General features: G+C 38.2%; 5 protein-coding genes across 7 annotated transcripts; 1 reads left to right on the plus strand and 4 right to left on the minus strand.

The window, feature by feature from the left end:
- Nucleotides 1-1,377: 1,377 nt before the first annotated feature.
- Nucleotides 1,378-2,423, minus strand: LOC140772396 (NDR1/HIN1-like protein 6). Its single transcript, XM_073114455.1, has one exon. It carries the CDS (start codon nt 2,318-2,320, stop codon nt 1,580-1,582), a length of 741 nt encoding a protein of 246 aa, XP_072970556.1. The 5' UTR covers nt 2,321-2,423; the 3' UTR covers nt 1,378-1,579.
- A 1,510-nt stretch (nt 2,424-3,933) lies between these two features.
- Nucleotides 3,934-5,839, minus strand: LOC140771438 (uncharacterized). Its single transcript, XM_073113003.1, has 5 exons — nt 5,513-5,839; nt 5,148-5,290; nt 4,873-5,045; nt 4,543-4,656; nt 3,934-4,467 (listed from the first exon to the last, which is right to left on the minus strand). Exons 1-5 carry the CDS (start codon nt 5,747-5,749, stop codon nt 4,310-4,312), a joined length of 825 nt encoding a protein of 274 aa, XP_072969104.1. The 5' UTR covers nt 5,750-5,839; the 3' UTR covers nt 3,934-4,309.
- Nucleotides 5,840-6,903: 1,064 nt separating this feature from the next.
- LOC140773328 (uncharacterized) lies at nt 6,904-8,552 on the minus strand. Its single transcript, XM_073115824.1, has 2 exons — nt 8,176-8,552; nt 6,904-7,858 (listed from the first exon to the last, which is right to left on the minus strand). The coding sequence occupies exons 1-2, from the start codon at nt 8,501-8,503 to the stop codon at nt 7,077-7,079; spliced, it is 1,110 nt and encodes a 369-aa protein (XP_072971925.1). The 5' UTR covers nt 8,504-8,552; the 3' UTR covers nt 6,904-7,076.
- Nucleotides 8,553-10,777: 2,225 nt separating this feature from the next.
- Nucleotides 10,778-13,871, minus strand: LOC140771533 (pyruvate kinase, cytosolic isozyme-like). Of its 3 annotated transcripts, none has more exons than XM_073113121.1 (4): nt 13,729-13,871; nt 13,323-13,610; nt 12,382-12,843; nt 10,778-11,853 (listed from the first exon to the last, which is right to left on the minus strand). In XM_073113121.1, the coding sequence occupies exons 2-4, from the start codon at nt 13,578-13,580 to the stop codon at nt 11,041-11,043; spliced, it is 1,533 nt and encodes a 510-aa protein (XP_072969222.1). In that variant the 5' UTR covers nt 13,581-13,610; nt 13,729-13,871; the 3' UTR covers nt 10,778-11,040. The 3 variants fall into 3 exon arrangements, with proteins under 3 accessions (XP_072969222.1, XP_072969221.1, XP_072969220.1); XM_073113120.1 differs by having other exon boundaries at nt 13,720-13,850; XM_073113119.1 differs by lacking the exon at nt 13,729-13,871 and having other exon boundaries at nt 13,323-13,713.
- Nucleotides 13,872-15,819: 1,948 nt separating this feature from the next.
- Nucleotides 15,820-19,370, plus strand: LOC140771997 (uncharacterized). The gene is made up of 8 exons (XM_073113869.1): nt 15,820-16,185; nt 16,496-16,583; nt 16,674-16,759; nt 17,316-17,394; nt 17,474-17,533; nt 17,964-18,085; nt 18,170-18,241; nt 18,345-19,370. The coding sequence occupies exons 1-8, from the start codon at nt 15,857-15,859 to the stop codon at nt 18,445-18,447; spliced, it is 939 nt and encodes a 312-aa protein (XP_072969970.1). The 5' UTR covers nt 15,820-15,856; the 3' UTR covers nt 18,448-19,370.
- Nucleotides 19,371-19,512: the final 142 nt, after the last annotated feature.

Raw genomic sequence — 19,512 nt, forward strand, 5'->3', positions numbered from 1 at the left:
TAAATATATTATCCTACATTTTAACTATATTAAAGTTATCTGTTTTCATTATTCAGAAACAGAGCCCCCCATATTTGCTTAAAAATGACAGAACAATACTCTGAATTAATTTTTCTTTTTCCTGGTATTCTTAGCTGTGATATATAGTTATCTAGGTTTTCTTCTGCATCATTATGGTATAGCCCTCTTGTTTCTATTCTGAAATAACTTATTATATACGCTTTGTTTCCTCGTGTCTTTATTTCTGCAGCTGATTGCTTGCTTCTTACTCTGAACTCATTAGTGAATGCTTTGCTTTATTCCATTTGATGTTATAAGGCATCAAAGGTCATTAACTCATGGACAGTAAATAATTAGATATTAATTTGTACACATACTAGAATAATTTTGATGCTCCTCCTTTCTCATCTTTTCTTTGCCGTTCTGTGAGGTTTATATATATATATATATATATATATATATATATATATATATATATATATATATATATATATATATTTCTATTGCAAGAAATGATATGTTCTTCGCTTGTCGAGAAGCAGGTAGACATGATCATCGACCGGGTTTGAGTCGGACCAAGCTGGGCCGTCTGACCCACCTTTTAGCTATTTAAAAAAAAATTAATCGTTATCTTATTTTTTAAAAAATATTTCTGTTCCTCCATTTTAAAAAAATTATATATTAAAAAATTTTAAAGGTGTGTTAAAAAATTGTAAAACGGTACGGTACAATAATTTTCGTTGGTTTTCACTGTAGCAGAACGAGCAGGCCTAGTTGCGGACTGAACGGGCGAGCCAAACGAGTGAGCTGTCAGGCTGAGTCAGGCGGGCAAAAGGCTAGCTTGTGCCGCCCAGGGGTAGTTCGGGCTTGGGCCGAACCCGGGGCAAGCTAGATCGTTTGATAAGATCTAGAAGTAGGCATCTATTCTCAGATGCTTTTGACCTTATTTGGATGTGATTGAGGCTTAACTTTAAACTAGTTTAGTGAGCATTAAACTGATAGTTTATCTCAAAGCTAGTAGTTTAAGACAATCTATTTAAATCTAATCACTCTCTTTCCAATTTGTTTACATCTAATATTTTCTAGTTATCAATTATTTTTTTGTCTTTTTTTTGAAATTTTACTTTAGTTAAGAAACGAGCGTAGCTAATTAAGAGTTGTACCGCGTCCAACGCCACCTATACTACGTTTTTTTGTTTCTATTTTGAATTTTCTTGCCGTCTTCTAGAAGTGCAACCGTTTAGATAATTAGATTTTCCCAAGACCCTCCTCAATGACGTCCTTTTCTCATCATGTCCATCTCAAAATACATATTATTACTTAACAATTAAAATTCTACCAAATATCAAAATATACTCACAAATATCTTATACCATGTTGATCCATTAAACCTTTAGATGTTCTTTTTATAAAAGAAAATTCGGAACTTACTACTAGTGTAATACAAAGTCCAATTTATTTTGTGGTTCTACCTCCACCTCTCTCATAATGAAAATAAAAATGAAAATAGAAAAAGAATAAAAACAACTTATATGAACGTATATATGATATAGAATTTAAGGAAAATTCAAACTAAAACTTATAAATGTAATCTTATGTGTTTCACCTTAAACGTGCAACTGCTCGATCTAAGGCTAATCCGACTCCCGCTAGTCAAACTATTGATCACCACGTTGCACCTAACTTTGGCGGTCAATTTGACCAACTTCCACGACCCAAACTTCACCTTTATCGGCACGTCACCCTTAACGGCCAACGGTATGAACCCCTTCTCCTGCTGCTGCTGCAAGTCCGTTATTAGCCCGCCGTCCAACTTTGTCTCTCCGTTCAGTATCACGTCGACCACCGTCGTGTTCCGGTGTCCCTGGTAGAACACCGGGAACTCCCCGGCGCAAAGGCTCGTGCCGTTGTACCACGCGCTAAGGCTGCTGCCGTCCTCGTAGTAGATCCCGATCCTCCTGTTCGGATTCCTCCCCGTCACCGTCACGTTGAACGTCGCGTGCGCGGTGAGGTTGGCGTCGACGCTGAAGTCGCTGATGGTTAGGCGGTCGACGGAGTACTTGGGGATCTTCGGCCGGAAGACGAGGTACAAAATCCCCACGATGGCGCCGATGAGGAGGATAAGCAAAACCAATGCGAGAAGACTCCAACACAAGCATCTGAAGCAGCGGCTCCTCTTCTTCTTACTGGGTGGTTGCAACGGCGGCAGCCGGTCGGTTGCTCCGCTCTTTTGCGACCGCGAGAAGGCGTCTAAGGCTACCGGAGCTGAAGGCGGGGGGCTCTCGACGTCGGCCGGATGAATTCTCTGGTGGTCTCCCATGTTTGAGAAGGGGGATTACATTAAGAGGTTATGACAGGAAGGTGGATGTTATATATATGATGATTCATACATGGATGGTTCTTGGATAGTGCATAGGGAGAATGTATAGAAATAGGATGAGAATAGCATTACGTCTTCAATTCCCAGTCCGATTAAAATGTTAGAGAAGTCGTTATTATCGTCTAGAGGAGTTTACACATGAGAGTTGGTGTTTTTAATAACTACTTTGCAAAGTAAATGATTTTTTAAAGGATATGTATGAAGAAGATATATATCATTTTCTTTGGAAGCTTCTGCTGTTTGTTTGTTTGTTTGAATTTTAACTTAGCGTGGGTTGACCCAACTCTGTTGTTGGAAAGTAACGGTAGGAGATCTAGAAACGAGAATGGATAAATTATTAGCCTTTGACTAATTTTGATGATATAAGCGTGCATGAGTTCCTTGTACTCCTGAATTGAGAAGCTAATCGACGTACTGTACGTGTTCTTGAATTGGCCTACGAGGGCTGAGATTTACCACATGTGGAATATAATTTTATCACATAAGTCGCAATCCTTAAGATTTTTTAATTAAGAATTAATAATGCACTCTTTTCTCTAAGGAGTAGCTTGCTAAATAATTAAACTGTCTCGATCGATCGTCATTAAATTAAATTATATTTGTATAGAAAAAATTAAATATAAAATAGTTAGGTGCTTAAATTTAAGGGCTGAGATTTTCTTTTTAACTTCTACGCCTTTGAACTTAGGCTACATATGAAGTTTCACGATAGTGAGAATTCATGCATCTTAATTATTAAATAATAGCAATAAAAGCTATCTTTGTTTTTTTTCCCCTTATTAATGTTCTTTTGTCAATAAACAAGAAATTTGTCTTCCAAAGAATATGGATGCCAATTCCTACTTGTCCTCTAAGAAAAGATCTCAGGGTGACAAGGGATAACTGGTCATATTTGAATCATCTTTTCTTCCGGCGAATTAAGTTTTTAGAAAATTTCTCAAGCAATTCAAAGTTTTTAAAGAAGTTGGTGAGTTAATCTTATTTATTTAACATTGCATAGTTAGATCTACATTAGGTATGAAGAAACAGTATACTTTTTTTTTCTTCTCTTGAAATCAATTTATAGCTAATTTTTATCTATTCTCAATTGTGCATAATGTAGGCATGTCTATGATGTTGGTCCCAAGTTGTTGTCTTAGCTTCTTAATTGTAGTAATTTGTACATATTAAAGCAAATATGTATATTGAAATGGCTAGTGGAAGTTATGTGTCTACCTATAGGGATTAGGATGCAAACCTTAGCCTGAACTCCAAAGTGCAACATGGGTGGCATAATGCAAATTAAAGAATGAGAGCATAAGTTGGTTGCCAAATGATGAGGAGAAAGATGAAGACATGGCAAAGATTCTGAGATTGGCACTGGTTGTTGGTTGGTTCTGTTCTTCCTTTCTCTCTCTATTTGGTAGGGAATCAATCACAGAGCACCAACCAACTTATTTTTCTTCAGAGAGCACCAAACAACCCTATTTATTTGTTTATTTTTCTTCTGTGAAGATCAAGCAAAAAGACCATGAGAGGCATATTTCTGATATAAGACACCACTCAATGATAAGTTGAGAATAAATATTACAAGGACATGATAGTTTTATCATATGATAAACCAACTTGTTTGATGCACATAGCCTATTATGAAGTTTCTATAGAAGGAAGGATGCCATGTTATCCAAAGAAGTTGATTACATCTTGAACTTCAGATACTACTTCAGGTAAAAAAGATACATTTCGGCAAAAGAGAAAAGACCCTCTTTTGAGGGCAAAAGCACTAGGTTGTCTCTCAAATATCGCATCCGTCATCAAGGACTTAGCATCAAAGTTGTTTTACAAAATTGTTGATAAGCTTCGACTACATCTTCAGCAGCATTCTCTTGTACTCATCATGATGCCTAATGTATTGGAGACAATTGTACAGCGAAAACAGCTTAACAGAACTTAAAAAAGTTCTGGTTGCTCTGATTTCGCTGGCTTCTTCATTAAAACAAACAGTGCTACGCGGTTACTGTGGAAATCAGGATGCCACTGTGTTTGATCAATAGAACCAACAATGAATTCCTCCATTGCCGCCTCCAAGAAGCACTCAAGCACAACATCTGCCGATCAATGTGGCTACTGTTAGTCGCTTTCCTTGTCCAAAATTAAGTTCCACATAAAGCTTTGAAGATTACCATTTCGGAGCTCTCCTGCAAGGAAGATTGTTGTGTCGTACCCCGAAAGTTGGCTCAGAGTGATCAAGAGATCCTTGACTGCTGCTTCACTGTATATAACATCTGATCCCAGCACTGAAACACAAACTTTTGCAAATGTTAACCATTAAAAGTTCAAGAATGTCATATATATAAGAACTTGGTTTTGAATGAATAGTTGTTTATGTGTTATATTCATCTACAAGATGTACATGCTCATGCTAATTAGTTCTGAAGTTGACAACATTGTACACCTTAAATAAAGCACAGATATGATATGGTTTTGCCAATGGAGAACAATACAAGCCCTACCAATCTCAGGTAAATGCTCTGCAATCTCGGGATCCAGATCGTCGCCCCATGTCAGCTCACTCACACTCGCTCTCCCTTCTCCAACATTGGCTTCCACATTCTTCTTCAGAAGCTTCAACCGATCAGGGAGATCAGTGAGCACAACCTCCGCACCCAGAAGAGAAGCTATACATCTAAACACGGAGAAAAAAGAAGTTACATATGGAAAAAAAAAAAAAAAGAATTCTTCCTTTCTTACGAATTATAACAAACATCTTGTACGCAAGAACACGTACCCGACGAGTCCACACCCGGAGCCGAGCTCGACAACTCTTCTACCTCGTAGAACGAGCCTTTTCGTATCGACTGCGTGCTCCAAGAACTTCCCAAGGACGACTCCACTATCCCACATCACCGCCCCTGTAACTCCAGGCGTGCTCTATCTCAGGAAACCAAAAAAAAAAAAAAAAAATAGAGAGAATAGATGAGGAATCTAGTCGCGGAAAGTGGGACTTCCGGGAATTAGATGAACTCTTTCTTCAAATCTCTCACCACCGCTCTATTAAAACAGACCAGTTTCTTCCCCCAAAAGTCCCACCTTTTGCAGCCGAATGTTAAAGGAGAGGGGAAGGGGAAGTGGAAGGGGAAGCGAGTTTCTGACCATGGAAGAGGGGGATTGGAGAATGGTGAGGTGGTGGCCCCAGGCGTCGAGGCGAAGGGTTTGGGAGGAGTGGCGGACGAAGGCGTTCTGCTTTTGGAGAGTGGGTTGCCGCATCGCCCAGAGTAGTAGTATCTCCCCCGCTGCTGAGTCCACCATTCGCACCGATCCTTCGTAAAAACCCAATCTTGACGCCACCACCGCGCCGTCTTCTTCCTCCTGCTCTGCTGCTATTTCCATGGCTCGGAGACGAAGACAACGAAGCTAGAGTTTATCTAAATTGGGGTTTGGGTTTTTCATTTGAACGTAATTTTCATTTCACACCCGAAATTTAATCACCTCCTCCGGTATGCAAATTTATATGCACACAGCACACTAGTGTTTGTGTGCGTTATCTCTATTAAGGGGGTTTTGTGTAAAACCTTCTTGCAATGGGACTGTATTGCAAATACTCCTACATTATGTATTTACTTGTATATACGCCCTTATACTAATGAATATGAGTTTTTTTACATGTATACCCCTCTAAAGTAGTTTATTCATGTGAATACCTTCCATATTTCAACCTTTCGCATCAATATTTTTAAGTTATTTTGATAAGTATAAGTTGAGAGTTTCTTCGCTACCGTAGAGTTAATTATTTATCAATAAATTTGATAAAGATTTAACACTTAAGATCTTCAAAGATATAATAGTAATGAAAGATATTATCTAAGTAATTATTATTTTTTAGATATATAATATTGCATATTATTTTTTATAATTATATTATCTTAATATTTTATCAAGTAAAAGGCACATATATTCTTAACTAAGAGTAATGTATATATATCAAAATAAGAGTATTGATGTCTTTTATAATTAACTTAATAAAAATTTAATTATATTTTATCTCTTTGATTATTTTTATTATTTACATATATCTCTTATTAGTTTAAGATTGATTTAAATTAAATTTTTAATAGATAGAGATAGAGAATTATATTTAAATTAAAGTTTATCTCGAAATAATCAAACTTAAATTATTTAATATTAAATAATATTTTCTATAATTAGGAGATAATTAATATTTAAGAAAAAAATCCTAACAAAAAAAACATGTAGAACGTTTCTTCCTAAAATTAATTGTTTATTAATTAGTTTGATAAAGATCTAACCGTTAACATCTTTAAAAGTATAATAGGAAAATTGAAAAGTTAAGCACACATAATTAAATCTTTTTGACTAATATATATTTTTTTAGATAATGTGAGAAAACTGACTCTTATAATCGTGGATTATAATTTTTAAAGAGATATCAAAGTATTTGCCTTAATAGGTTACACAATAAAACATGCTGAAGGAAATTAACCATGGGACAAAATAATCCCAATTTTCCAACCATAAATATCATATATCCTCTCTATAGCCCATTTTATTATATAATTACTATCATATAGTTCCATCCATCATCATTTATGTTATATATGTAACTACTACGTACCATCCTACATACTCCCTTGCACCAAATTCAAATCCTTATTCACTACCACTTAATCATCATCCGCCCTCCCATTCATGCATGCCTTTACCGCCGGCAAACCACCGCATATCCGCTGCTCATCTTACTGGTGCAATCTAACGTCGACGGCGAGACCTCGACCACCGGCGCCGCCTCCTCCGACGAGAAGATGCAGCGGTTGCAATCCGTCGAGAGAAGCGACGACGCCGCGTACTTGTCTTCGCCGCCCATCACCGGCATCGGCACTCCCCGCTTCACCGGACTCTGGAAGTCTGGGCGGTAGGTCTGCCCTAGCACTCCCTCCACCTTCTCGGACAGCCCGAAGAACTTGAACTGCACCTCGAGATGAGCGAAGCAGTCGTCGGCGGGGACGCCGTACCCGTGGATCCGGTCGTCCTCCGCCGTGACCGGAACGACGGCGGCCATGAGCTGGAAGACCTTAGGGAGGGTGATGATGACGTTGTTGACGGTGTCGGTGCGCTCCACGTGGAGGCCGGAGGAGGCGGAGGACCAGGAAGAGAGGTGGCCGACGTCGACGCTGAGGGGTTCGCCGTCGAAGGAGAAGGAGAGGTGGTCGGCGGTGGGGTCCCAAGAATCGGCGGGGACTGCGGAGAGGGTGAAGGAGTGGGGCCCGAACCGGACGCCGAGGGCCTGGATCCAGGTGAAGTCGCGTGGGCGGCCGGCGGGTCGGACGCCAATGAAACGGGCGTTGATCTGGAGGTCGGAGTCAGATACAAGAGCGAAGTGGCGGTTGGCCTTGCCGTGGAAGTAGAACATGACGCCGTCGCCGCCGACGAACCGCGGGTCGTAGCAGCCGGCGCCGCTGCCCTCGCAATTGGGCTTCCGGTCTGCAAATTAATAATGTAAATGTATTACTTTCCACACCAGACAAGAATGAATAATTCAAAATATAAATTAAATAGAGTTACACGCAGTTTAAAGTCGAACTATAAAAATTTAGCTAGGCTCTAACACTACCATACATCGACACATAACCGATTGGCCTAAAAGCTTAAGCCGATGAATAACATACTAAATGATATGTATATATTAAAACCGTTAGAAAGCGAAATAATCTTTATCTCATCATATATAATCTAACATGCGTGGCAAAAGTCAAGTGTTTTAAGTATAAGCTGCAGCTGTTGCTGCTGCTACTACTCACTCAGGCAAACTCCATTCTCGCACGTAGGGTTGTCGCAGTCAATGAAGCAGCCCTTGGCCTTGGGATCGGCCGGCTTGATCTGCGGGCACTGCGGCGGGCACGTCAGCGTCTGGTTGAAGCACGCCGTCGCCGGGTCGTTGCACACCATCGACTCGGGAGGGAACACCTTGCCCTTAACCCTAAAAGGCGGCGGCGGCGCCAAAATACCCGGTCCAGAGGGAGACGGCGGCGGTGGCGGTGGCGAAGGGTTGCCGTAGAGGTCTGCATGGCTCAAGGCCAAGCATGCAAGTAGTAGAGATAAGAGTAGAATGGTCTTTTGATTGCTCATAGTTAGCAGTTAACCAACTCACAACACTCTACTAATTATGAGAAGGTTGAGATTAGGGTTTGAGGGAGGGGATGCTATTTATAGTAGATTTTGAGGAGTGAGGAGAATCTTTGAATAATTTCAACTGGGCTTAAGAAAGTCAAATGGAGTTAATTGCAAGTCTCCGCGTTTTGGTTATGTAATGGTTTTAACTTGTTCATCGTAATATGAGAGGAGTTAATGAAAGCATGTGGGTGCGAGTGGGTTTTGATAGTTTTTTTCTTTTTCTTTTCGACGTGATTATAGAGGTAGAGATCCATTAATGACTCCCAAATTATAACTTGGGTGTTATTAATGGTTAAGAGCTCCCTCTAATATAACCTCGTACGTACCTACTGCAAGCTGTTTGACTATTTTTTTAATCTACATTATTTGATGACCGAATAACCTAATTAGTCAAGGGCTAATCATATAATCTGGGGGAGATAAATGAGGATTAGCACGGACTTTTAAGGTTTGAATTCATTATTTTCTTATATACTTAAGAATAATTATACATACACCTTTTGAAGTATCGCTTTGATCTCCTTAACTAACAAGAAACAACTGGTCTCTTTTTTCTACAAAACAAATATAAAATAGTCTCTGAAACATACACTTTGAAGATTATATATAGTTAAAGGAGTTAATGTGCCATGGAAATTAAAAATATAAAAAATCAATGTGAAATTATGCAAACTATCCTTAATAAAATATTTCTGTTGATGCACTAAGTCAACGCTCGTAGATAGCCTTATCTTAGTGCATCAATATATGGAGCCTATGTTAATTAACCTTTATAAAGAGTAATATATATATATATATATATATGGCATTAATGGCTATTACTAGTCAAGGGCCAGTCATAGCCTTATAGCATTTTGATATGAGAACATGAATAGCTAGCTGTGTCTTGATCATCACGAAAGATTGTTAATTCCTAGGCACATATATACATAATCATGGGAATTCGTGTGACAGGGTTAGTATACAAATTTAATCAAATTTCTCATGATCCAATGAATAAAAGAGAGATGCTTCCACTCTGATGATTTTAATTTCTTTTAATGCAATTTTTACAATGAATGGCATGTGATCGTGAGATTAGATTTATTATGCAACGCCGTGGCGTAAATGCCATCGCTAGGTGAGCTATTTGTTTAATAGCTTCACAATTGACTACTAATCAAGTCCTTAATTAAATGGATAATAGCAGCTATTAAAACCTAATTTTACTCAACAGTTGAGTGAAGTAATAGTTTTAGCCATATTACAGGCATTTAGTCATCAATAAGTAATTTTAGATTTAAATTGTTTAAACCTAAACTAAATTAAATTGATTTATACTTAAATTAAGCTTAAATAAAAATAAAAATTAATTTTATAAAAACATAAATTATATCGGGTCAGCTCATAACTGAGCTCGAGTTGGATCACTTCCTGGCCAAACTTAATCCAGTCTTATTGAGCCGAGCTCGAGCTGCCTCAATTATTTTAACAGCCTTATATACTAATATAAAATAAATAAGTATTTTAGCCTTTTAGGACATGTTGTCTACTAGACGAAAGCAAACCAGTATATGCCCTTTTTAAGACAGACATTGTGCCAAAAGTGATTTTATAATTTTTGGCCGGAAATTTATTGTGCGTGTATGCTTGTATTAAAATCTAAACGGCATTTATTTAATTAAGACATAAATTTATGGCCCATTAAATATGCGGATCCAACCCGTTTGTTTTGAACCCGTTAGTCACATGAGGGTCAATTTGGTTAGACCAAATTTGATTAATTACCACACCTTCAGATTAGAAATTGATTGATCCACATTTTACTATATTTTGTGCCGCACATAAAAATATTAACCAGGATTTGTGGAAATTATAGTCTAGGTCTAAAGGTAGGAACAAAAAGAAGGCATCGAATTACAAATTACTCCAAAGACAGAATCATAAATTACAAAAATGTATGGAGTTATTTGAAAGTTTCACCACATAATATACCTCATACCTACCTCCACAGTCAATACACAGGGCATCACTGAGGAAAAGCACCTGCACTTCAAATCATCGTATAGGAATAAATTTAATTCATCTACCTGTTTAAGTTACTCATATTGATGCAGGTCCAAAACAAGCAGTATATATAGCAGATCATTAAATGACCTGAGATAATCTGAAAAACACAATTGCATTTCACTGAGAAGTGGACTGATCTCAGTTTAGACACTATCAATAAAGACTTTACCATATTGAATAGAAAAGCTACCACTTGATCAATATCAAAAGATAGTAATTAAAGGCAGAGAGTTTTGGACTGACAACAATTGGCATGCAGTAACTAAACTTATGATATGGTTTAAAAAGTGTAAAGTAAAGCTCTAAACATATGGAGCTCTTTCTCAAATACCCAACTCATTATAGTGCATGTTGAGGTTGGAGAATTAACTGTTTCGGCAAAACAAAACAAGCAGGAAAATATGAAGTGCAGCATTATTGAAATCAGCGCCTGCCAATCATCTTCATTTCACGGTACAGATCTTTATGACAGAAGCAACACCGATGCGGTGCAGCACAACAACGGCATCGCCAGGCTTGCATAGCTCTTTCTGTACGGCTGACTTCAGTGCAGCCTCCAAGATCTCCTCTGTAGATTCTGAATCACTAGCCTTAGCAGAACCCTCAGCCAACAGTGGGATAAGGCCTCTATACATAAGGCTATGCCTTGCTGGGGTCTCATCACTGACCGCCCAGTCAAAGGAATCAGTAGTGAGTACCGGAACTACCACTGATAGGATCGGAACTCTAGGTCGATACTTTGCTACTAACTTTGCTGTTGTACCACCGCGTGTCAAGACAACAATCAGTACAGCCCTGGCCTTGTTTGCAGTTCGGACAGCTGAGGATGCAAGACTCTCCAAAGGACTCATGGGGAGAGGCGCAGACTTTATCATCTCCTTGAAGATGGCCTCATAGTCGAGGGATGACTCTGCCTCAATGCAGATTCGAGACATGATTTTCACTGCCAGCTCAGGGTAGGCCCCAGCTGCACTTTCACCACTAAGCATGACACAGTCGGTTCCGTCAAGAACAGCATTGGCAACATCAGTAGCCTCAGCACGAGTAGGCCGAGGGGACTTTATCATTGATTCAAGCATCTGGGTGGCAGTAACAACTGGCTTGCCTACAAGGTTGCATTTGTAGATCATCATTTTCTGGGCAAGGAAGATCTTCTCTACTGGTATTTCCATTCCAAGATCACCACGAGCAACCATAAATGCATCAGTTTCCCTTAAGATCTCATCAAAGTTTATAACACCCTCCTGATTCTCAACCTGCAAAATTACACAGAATGATCAAAAAATAAATTACATTCAATATCAGGATCAATTCACTAGAAGAACTTCAACATCAGTATATGAACCTGTTTCAAGATACCAAGACAATTGGGCCACTCTAGTTGTCGAGGTTTATGAAAAGAGGTGCTTAGTAGATCAATGTCAAGGTTCTAGTTATAATTTAGTAGAAGACAGCACAATAATTATGTAATCAGAAGTAATAATACTGTTAATTGTCACCATAAATCAATGTCTAAATAAAGAATTGCTGCTGAAAAAGATGTCAAAATAGAGAATACATAAGAAGAAAATAGAACAATTTACTCCATCAAATATCAACAAAACAACACATTAACTCCAAGTAAGTTTCTAATAAAAACAGCATTAATGTTTATAGAGCTCATCGCTCAGATCAGCTATCACCTTATGAGCATTAGAACAGGATAAAACTATATGATAGTTGTAACATGAATGGGAAAAATAAAGTAAAATACAGGATGCATTCTACTAGCAAAAAGTACAGACCTTTGACATCAACTTTATTCGCTTTGCATAGGGCCCAAGAACCTGTCGAACATTTACGAGATCTGACCCTTTACGCACAAAGGACAGCGCAATTATATCGATGTTATTTGGGACACCCCATCCCAGGACATCTTCCTTATCTTTCTCAGTCAGTGTTGGAAGATCCACTACAACCCCTGGTAGATTGACATTCTTTCGCTCCCCTAACATCGCAGTGTTCTCACAGCGGCATCTCACGGTTCCAGCAGCCGGATCACAGGACAGTACAGTCAGGGTTATGGTACCATCGGAACACAATATTGTGTTCCCAGGCTTCAGATCAACAGGAAGCTTCTTGTAACTCATAGAGATCATCTTCTCATCGCCCTTGATGTCATAGTCAGTAGTCACAATGAGTTCTTGGCCCTCCTTCAGCTTGATAGGTTTCCCATCCTTCAGAAAGCCGGTACGAATTTCAGGTCCCTGTGTCATCATAAGCAAGAGAATAAGACGAGAATCAGCGCATCATAGACCTGCGAATATAAGAATGGACGTGGCTCGCTCACTTGAGAATAACAAATAGAAAACATGCTCAGTTGCAATCAAGCTAAACTTTATCAGCTCTCAAACATGAACTAACTTCAAAATTTTGCATGACTATAGAAGCTACCAAAATAATATGTCACAAATTCTTGAAGGAGAATGCTAAAGTGGTTACAAATCGACGGTGTTCATTTTAGAATAACAATATGTCGTGTTACTAGCAAGAAAGAAGTGGAGAGACAAGGATTTATACTTAAGATCCATATAAATATCTCATGTAAGTCTTTCCAGTTGGAAAATAACATCAAAATCAAAACCTTTTCCCCTACAATCAAAGAAAAGCGTGCAAAATGGACAGACAACGACTCAGGAAACGAAACGGAATGGAAATCACAGTTCCCGTGCAAGAGAGGAGATACCTTTGTGTCGAGCATGACGGCGCAAAGGATCTGGGTGTTCTGCATCGCGATCCGAAGGTTTTCGAGCGTCTCCTGGTGGTACGCGTGGGTCCCGTGCGAGAAATTGAACCGCGCGACGTTCATCCCCGCCCTGAGAAGCTTCTCCAGCATCGGCACGGATCGCGACGCCGGCCCGAGCGTGCACACGATCTTAGTCTTCGGCAGCCTCCCGTCGTTCGGAAGCTCCTTAAGCAACCCTTCAATGTCTATGTTCGCCATCTTCCACTCACCAAATCAACCAAGTAAACACTAAAAGAACACAAATCGGAAGCCGCAATCAGATCGAGAGGTAGATGAGAACTTGAGATCGGAAACTCTAGAAATACTGGAGTAGGGTTTTGGATCAGTGGAAGCTCACCTCACCTACCTTTCTATATTTCGGTGGGCGTGAAGTCGCAAACTAGCGAGGAGGAAGGGGAGCCTAAATCGCGACCACGGTCTGCCAAGCCACGTGGACGGAGGATATGCGGCGACCTAACACGAAAGCCGTCAACATGAGGGTATTATTGGAAGACACCTCGGATAAAAGATCGATAACGAGGGGTTTATTCGGGGAATATGCCCTCGATAAGCCAGTTATTCCAGCGCCTTTAACCAGTCAAGGCGGCCCGCTGGATTTGTCACACGTGGTCCTCTAGAAAAGTCACATCCGCGTGATGCCAATGATATTTATTTATTCTTTTATTATTCTAGATGTTGGAATAGGATCTCCGTGGCATATCAAATTGATAATCTCCTTAATTACTGGGTAACTTATTATTTTTATTTTAATAAAGAAGGAAATTTTATTAAAAACACCTTATATTTTTGTCCTTATTAACATAGATTTTTTTTCTCGTTCATATGGGGATAGTTTATAGTAAACTTATAGTCTAATAAGTATTCATAACATTATTAAGTAGTTGATAAGGGTTAGAAGTTTTTAGTAAAAAATAGATAATTATAGTAATTAATGATGCTTATGATGACACACTCTCTTTCTCTGTGAGAAGAATTGGAATGAGTCAAATTAGAAAAAACAGTCAATTTTAGGAAAATAGAGAAACTTCTAGAAAGTTGACATAAAGCGACTAGAAAATTGTTGCTTACCGGCGAGTCAAAATGTTTCTAAGATATTAAATAGAAAATGTAGAGGTTGAACAATATATTAGAGTCAAAATATAGGGCATGTTTAATAAATTGGTTAATTGCACCTTGGTTCCTTTTGGCTCAATTATACTATGAACTTAAGAATTTAACCGCTTATTATCTTGACTAAAGTCATCTTTGTTAAAGATAATAATATTGATTAGATGTTAGATGATAAAGATAATACTAAAACATATATATGTTCAAATGTTCAATTTATTTGTCGTATATTTTTATTTAAAATTTTAGCAGTATTAATAAGAATATATATTATACTTTAGTCAAGAATGATTGCTTAAATTAAAAATATAGGAGAGTTCTATAAAATTAAGCAAAATCATACGAAGGCAATTGTAATTTTCCCTTAATAAATATTTCTTAGCTTAATTAAAGGGAAATTATACTTTTACTCTGTGGTTTAGCCTAACTTATAAACCCTTATATACTTTTGGCTTAAATATTTAACCCGGAATAAAGTGCACATATTAGCTTGTTATTAACAAGAAGGTGAAATAACAATTTTGTTACTATACAATAATTTATAGGTGAATAGTATTTTCCTTTAGCATGAGAGTACTTTCATCGTATAAATATGATATATTATGATACGAAACTTAGTCCATAGTTGGCATCATCAAATATGATGATTTAACGGTTGCACTTAGGTTCAGACTAGGGGTAGCAATTAGGTCTAGTTAGCTGGATTCTGGTCGGGTTATTATAAACATGAATACAACCAGTTTATTAGATCATAATTTTTATAATATAACTTATTTATTAAATAAATTATATGGGTCATAAATAAGATATCTGGTGACATATGTCATTGAAATTTATATAAGCTATTTAGATTATAAATGTATTTGTTTCAAGTTAACTACGAAAACGATTTAATCGGATTATAAATAAATTATCGTATTATAAATAAGTTATTGTGGCATAAATGAGTTGACAGATCTCGTCATAAATTAATTGAGGTAATCACCGGAACACGACCTACTTAGTAATCGGATTAGACAAATTGACCTATTTATCATTAAATTTTGATTAAACTAAATCCAAACTGGTCTAAAATTTTGGGTTATTATGTCAGATTATTTGGTTGGATTAAACTTTTACAACATCCGGTCAACACGGTGTAGTGCAATTTCCCCATAAAATAAATTATACTGTACGTACACACCTAAAGGAATAAGGAGGCAAAGGCGGATCCGGGCCAGGATTACGAGGTTGTTGGATTTTTCCTAGTAAGCGGATCGGATCCGAATCGCGACATTCGGTATGCCTTATTCCGGCGGCGGTGTTTTATCCACCGTTTTATTCCCTTTCTACTCCCATTCGCCTTCTAGCTATACTTCCGAGAAGCAATGCTATCCAACTACTACTATCTTACGTCTCATCCTCCTCCCTCCTCCTCAAATGGAAATTTACCATCTTTATCTCGATCTACTCCTCTTAATCTTTGTCTCCTCCCTAACATTAGAAGTAGTAGATGGGCCGTGAGTCGTTCGGCTTTGCCAAGGCGAGCAGGGAAGCCGAATGAAGAGGGAGGAGGAGAAGGAGAAGGAAGCGAGGGAGATGCTGCAAGAGCGAAGGGTTCGGGGACGACGGCGAGGGGGAGGAGGCTGCTTAAGGTCAGGGAGGAGAAACGGAAGAGGGAGTTCGATCGAACGCACAACTACCCAACTTGGGCCAAGTCCGTAATTTTTTTCTCTCTTTTCTCGTACTGTTGTGGTTCCACTGAATCCACAATGCACAGTAGTTGTTTGACATAATGCCCCACTCGCCTCTTTACTTTTTAGTAATTTCTTCATCTTTAACGCTGTTGTATTAGTATTTATTCAAAGCTGTCACCTAATTTTGGTTAACAGGAAAATCACCTTTAACTTTGATAATCTTGAGAAATAGAGGAAAAGGCCTTGACTTTTTATATAATCTTGCTTATCATAATAATTTTAAGTATTGTTGTGATGTTATTTTTCTTATTTCTTCTTCCCTGCTCCAAGGATATTGGAGGATGCATGCAAGGACGACACAGAGCTTCGTGCAGTCCTAGGGGATAGCATCGGAGACCCCGAGATGATGAGGAAAAGGGTGCGAAAAAGTATTTGGTAGAACATTCTTCATGAAATATAGCTGCAAGCATAGCTGTTTTTGACAAGAAGTTATCTCTTCAAGTGACAGGTTGAGGAGAGAGTACGGAAGAAAGGAAGAGACTTTCAAAAATCCAAAACAGGATCAGTTCTTTCTTTCAAAGTTAGCTTTAGAGAGTGAGATAACAACTTTATGTTCCTCTGCTTCTTTGCCTTAAATATTGACATTGTCTTTACAGGGTTTCAATGCATATAGACTTGCAGTTAGAAATAAAAGAGGAACTTTTAGTATTATGTAGCTCCTCCGTATGAAGATATCTACTTCTCAGTTCTTACAACCATAATCAGATTCTGAGAGTTCTCCATAGGAAGTTTGGGTATTTTCAAGGGTTCAATTGGCATAGATGGTGACATTCGCCTTCAAGTTCTGCTGAACTAATACATTCTGGTCCCATAGCTTTGAAGTGAAGAAACACTTATAATCACATCTCCTTGTTGCATATCATGGCACGTTTAACGCAATGACATTGAGATTACCTTTAGAGGCACACTTCACTTAATTCTTTTTATCAAAAGGACAGCTGTATTCGATCAAGACCTTTGCTTGGTGTGCTGCATTGTTACATGTACCTGCAGCGCCTTTTTTTATTTATTTAAATAGTGGCTTAGTTGGTCCTACATTTCGACATTAGTTCTTTCCAGCATTATTTTTCTTATTGTTTTCTTTTTGCAGCTTTAATCCACTGGATTCTTTTATATGGTTTGAACTTTATGGGGCTCCATCAGATCGAGATGTTGACCTTCTTGGGAGTGTAAACTTATTCGTCTATCTGTCTAGTTGCATTTTTTTAACTGGTTAGCAAAGAGTGAATGCTTAATCTCCTTTTGCAGGTAATTCAATCTTGGTATGTCATGGGGCGTTTGGGAGCCTTTAACTCTTCTAATTTGCAGGTTAGATTTCTCCTTCTTTAGATTTAGAAATACGCAGACTGGCCATCTGTTAGAACTGCGTAAGAAGAAAGGAAGTAGAAGATGTGAAATTTATGGAGTAATTAAGCCACCGAGAAGATCCATCTATAATGTTGTTTAAATATGTTATGTGTACATTCATTCATATATTTACAAGTATATCCTTATATGGAAATTTGAACCTCAGTTCTGCAAGATATGCATAGAAAATTTTCATTAGAATAAAGTTATACCCGATGAACATATATGATGAAAACTTTTGAAGATAAAGAATGTAAATCATGATTGACATGCATGTTACTAGAATCAAAGGGCAAGTATATGGAAAGTGCTTTATTGACACCTGTATGCTTAGATAGCTGTTATAATCATGTTTTGTGTCTTTGATTTATCGTCACCTGTATGCATACAGCTGGCAAATTTGTCAATGGATTATAACCCCATATATGATTCTGATAAAGCTTCTGGGATGATGCCTTCATCTTTCCATGATATCAGTGATGTTGAGTTTCAAGACAACTGGGGCAGAGTTTGGTAAGAGATCTGTCTTTGAATAATCTGTAGTTATTTACAATGCTTATGTAGCCTTAAAACAATCTGTTTGTACTTCCACTACAGGGTGGACCTTGGAACATCTGATTATTTTGCCGTGGATGTATTGCTCAATTGCCTCACTGTATTAAGCTCAGAGTAAGATTGCTTCTGTGAAGGTGCATCACTTTCACTTCAGGTTCATGCTTCTAGATACAGTTGATGTTTACCCTGCTATGCTACCTTGATTCTCTGTCTCCAGATACTTGGGCATTCAGCAAGTGGTTTTTGGTGGTCGACGCATGGGTGACTGGGAAGAGGGCATGACAAGCCCGGAGTTTGGATACAAGCACTTCAAGATATGAATATGATTCTTGGTCTCCACTATAAACTCCCAACAATTCAATCTACCATTGAAGAAATGGTACGAGGAGAGATGCCCTTATACAAGGGTATGACTGGATCAATTTGAGCTTCTTTCCTGCTTGCAGATATGCTGAGGAGGTTGCGGACTGATACAATGAACTGGAAGCATAAGAAATCTTCCACAAAGTTAAGGAAACTATTCTGCCATAACATTGCATGGAATCATCTGGCCTACATAATGAAGAGTTCAATACCAACTTGACAACTGATCTTCTTCTGGGGTTTCTGAAGTATACCTTTTTGTAATCTAAAGATGACTTTGAAAGATTTGTCATCTAGGCCTGTCTCTACTATGTCCACGAAGTTCCCCCCTATCATACTTAAATTAGCAGTGCTAAATGCTAATTGGTCGGTTTGATGTTTACATATGTTTCAGCAAAACTCATATGTCAAGCGTAATAAACTGGCATCAAACAGTTATTGGTGTTGGGACTGAAATGTCTTTTGCTTGGTCAATCAATTGTCTGCTCCCTTACGTAGACAGGAGATTCTTAATCCAACTTTGCAACATAGAAATTCTCACTTGGCAGTGCAGAAAGGTACTATGGCATGTCATATGGAATCATGCAGATGGAGCATCAGGATAAGAACATATTGTTAATTTAATTCTGAGGTCTTCCTGTAAATGACTGGAGATGATCTAATCTGGAATGACAGGTGTAGCAAGCTGCTGTTTTGTTTCTAAAGCAACTGAGAATGCCTGAGGTATCATGAGCCGAAGATATACATATCAGGTGGGCGTAAAAGGCTCTAATAGATGAAGCTCAGGAGAAGACCATAATGTTTGACATCTAGTACCATCCTTTTTCAGGAATACTCTGCGTGCAATTAAGCTTTAGAAAGAGCCTCTCCTCGTCCAAGTTCAAAATATTGTTCAAGTGTTTGTATAATTAAATCCTTACATAATTTCCTTGTCCTTCTGTACAGTTGCTTTTCCAGAAAATAAGATGAATTGAAATGAGCGTCATATAATAAATACATTTCAAAAGGGTGATTCGTGAAAG

Source organism: Typha angustifolia, chromosome 2, assembly GCF_048772165.1.
Source record: "Typha angustifolia cultivar Huaian chromosome 2, ASM4877216v1, whole genome shotgun sequence".
Taxonomy (NCBI): domain Eukaryota; kingdom Viridiplantae; phylum Streptophyta; class Magnoliopsida; order Poales; family Typhaceae; genus Typha; species Typha angustifolia.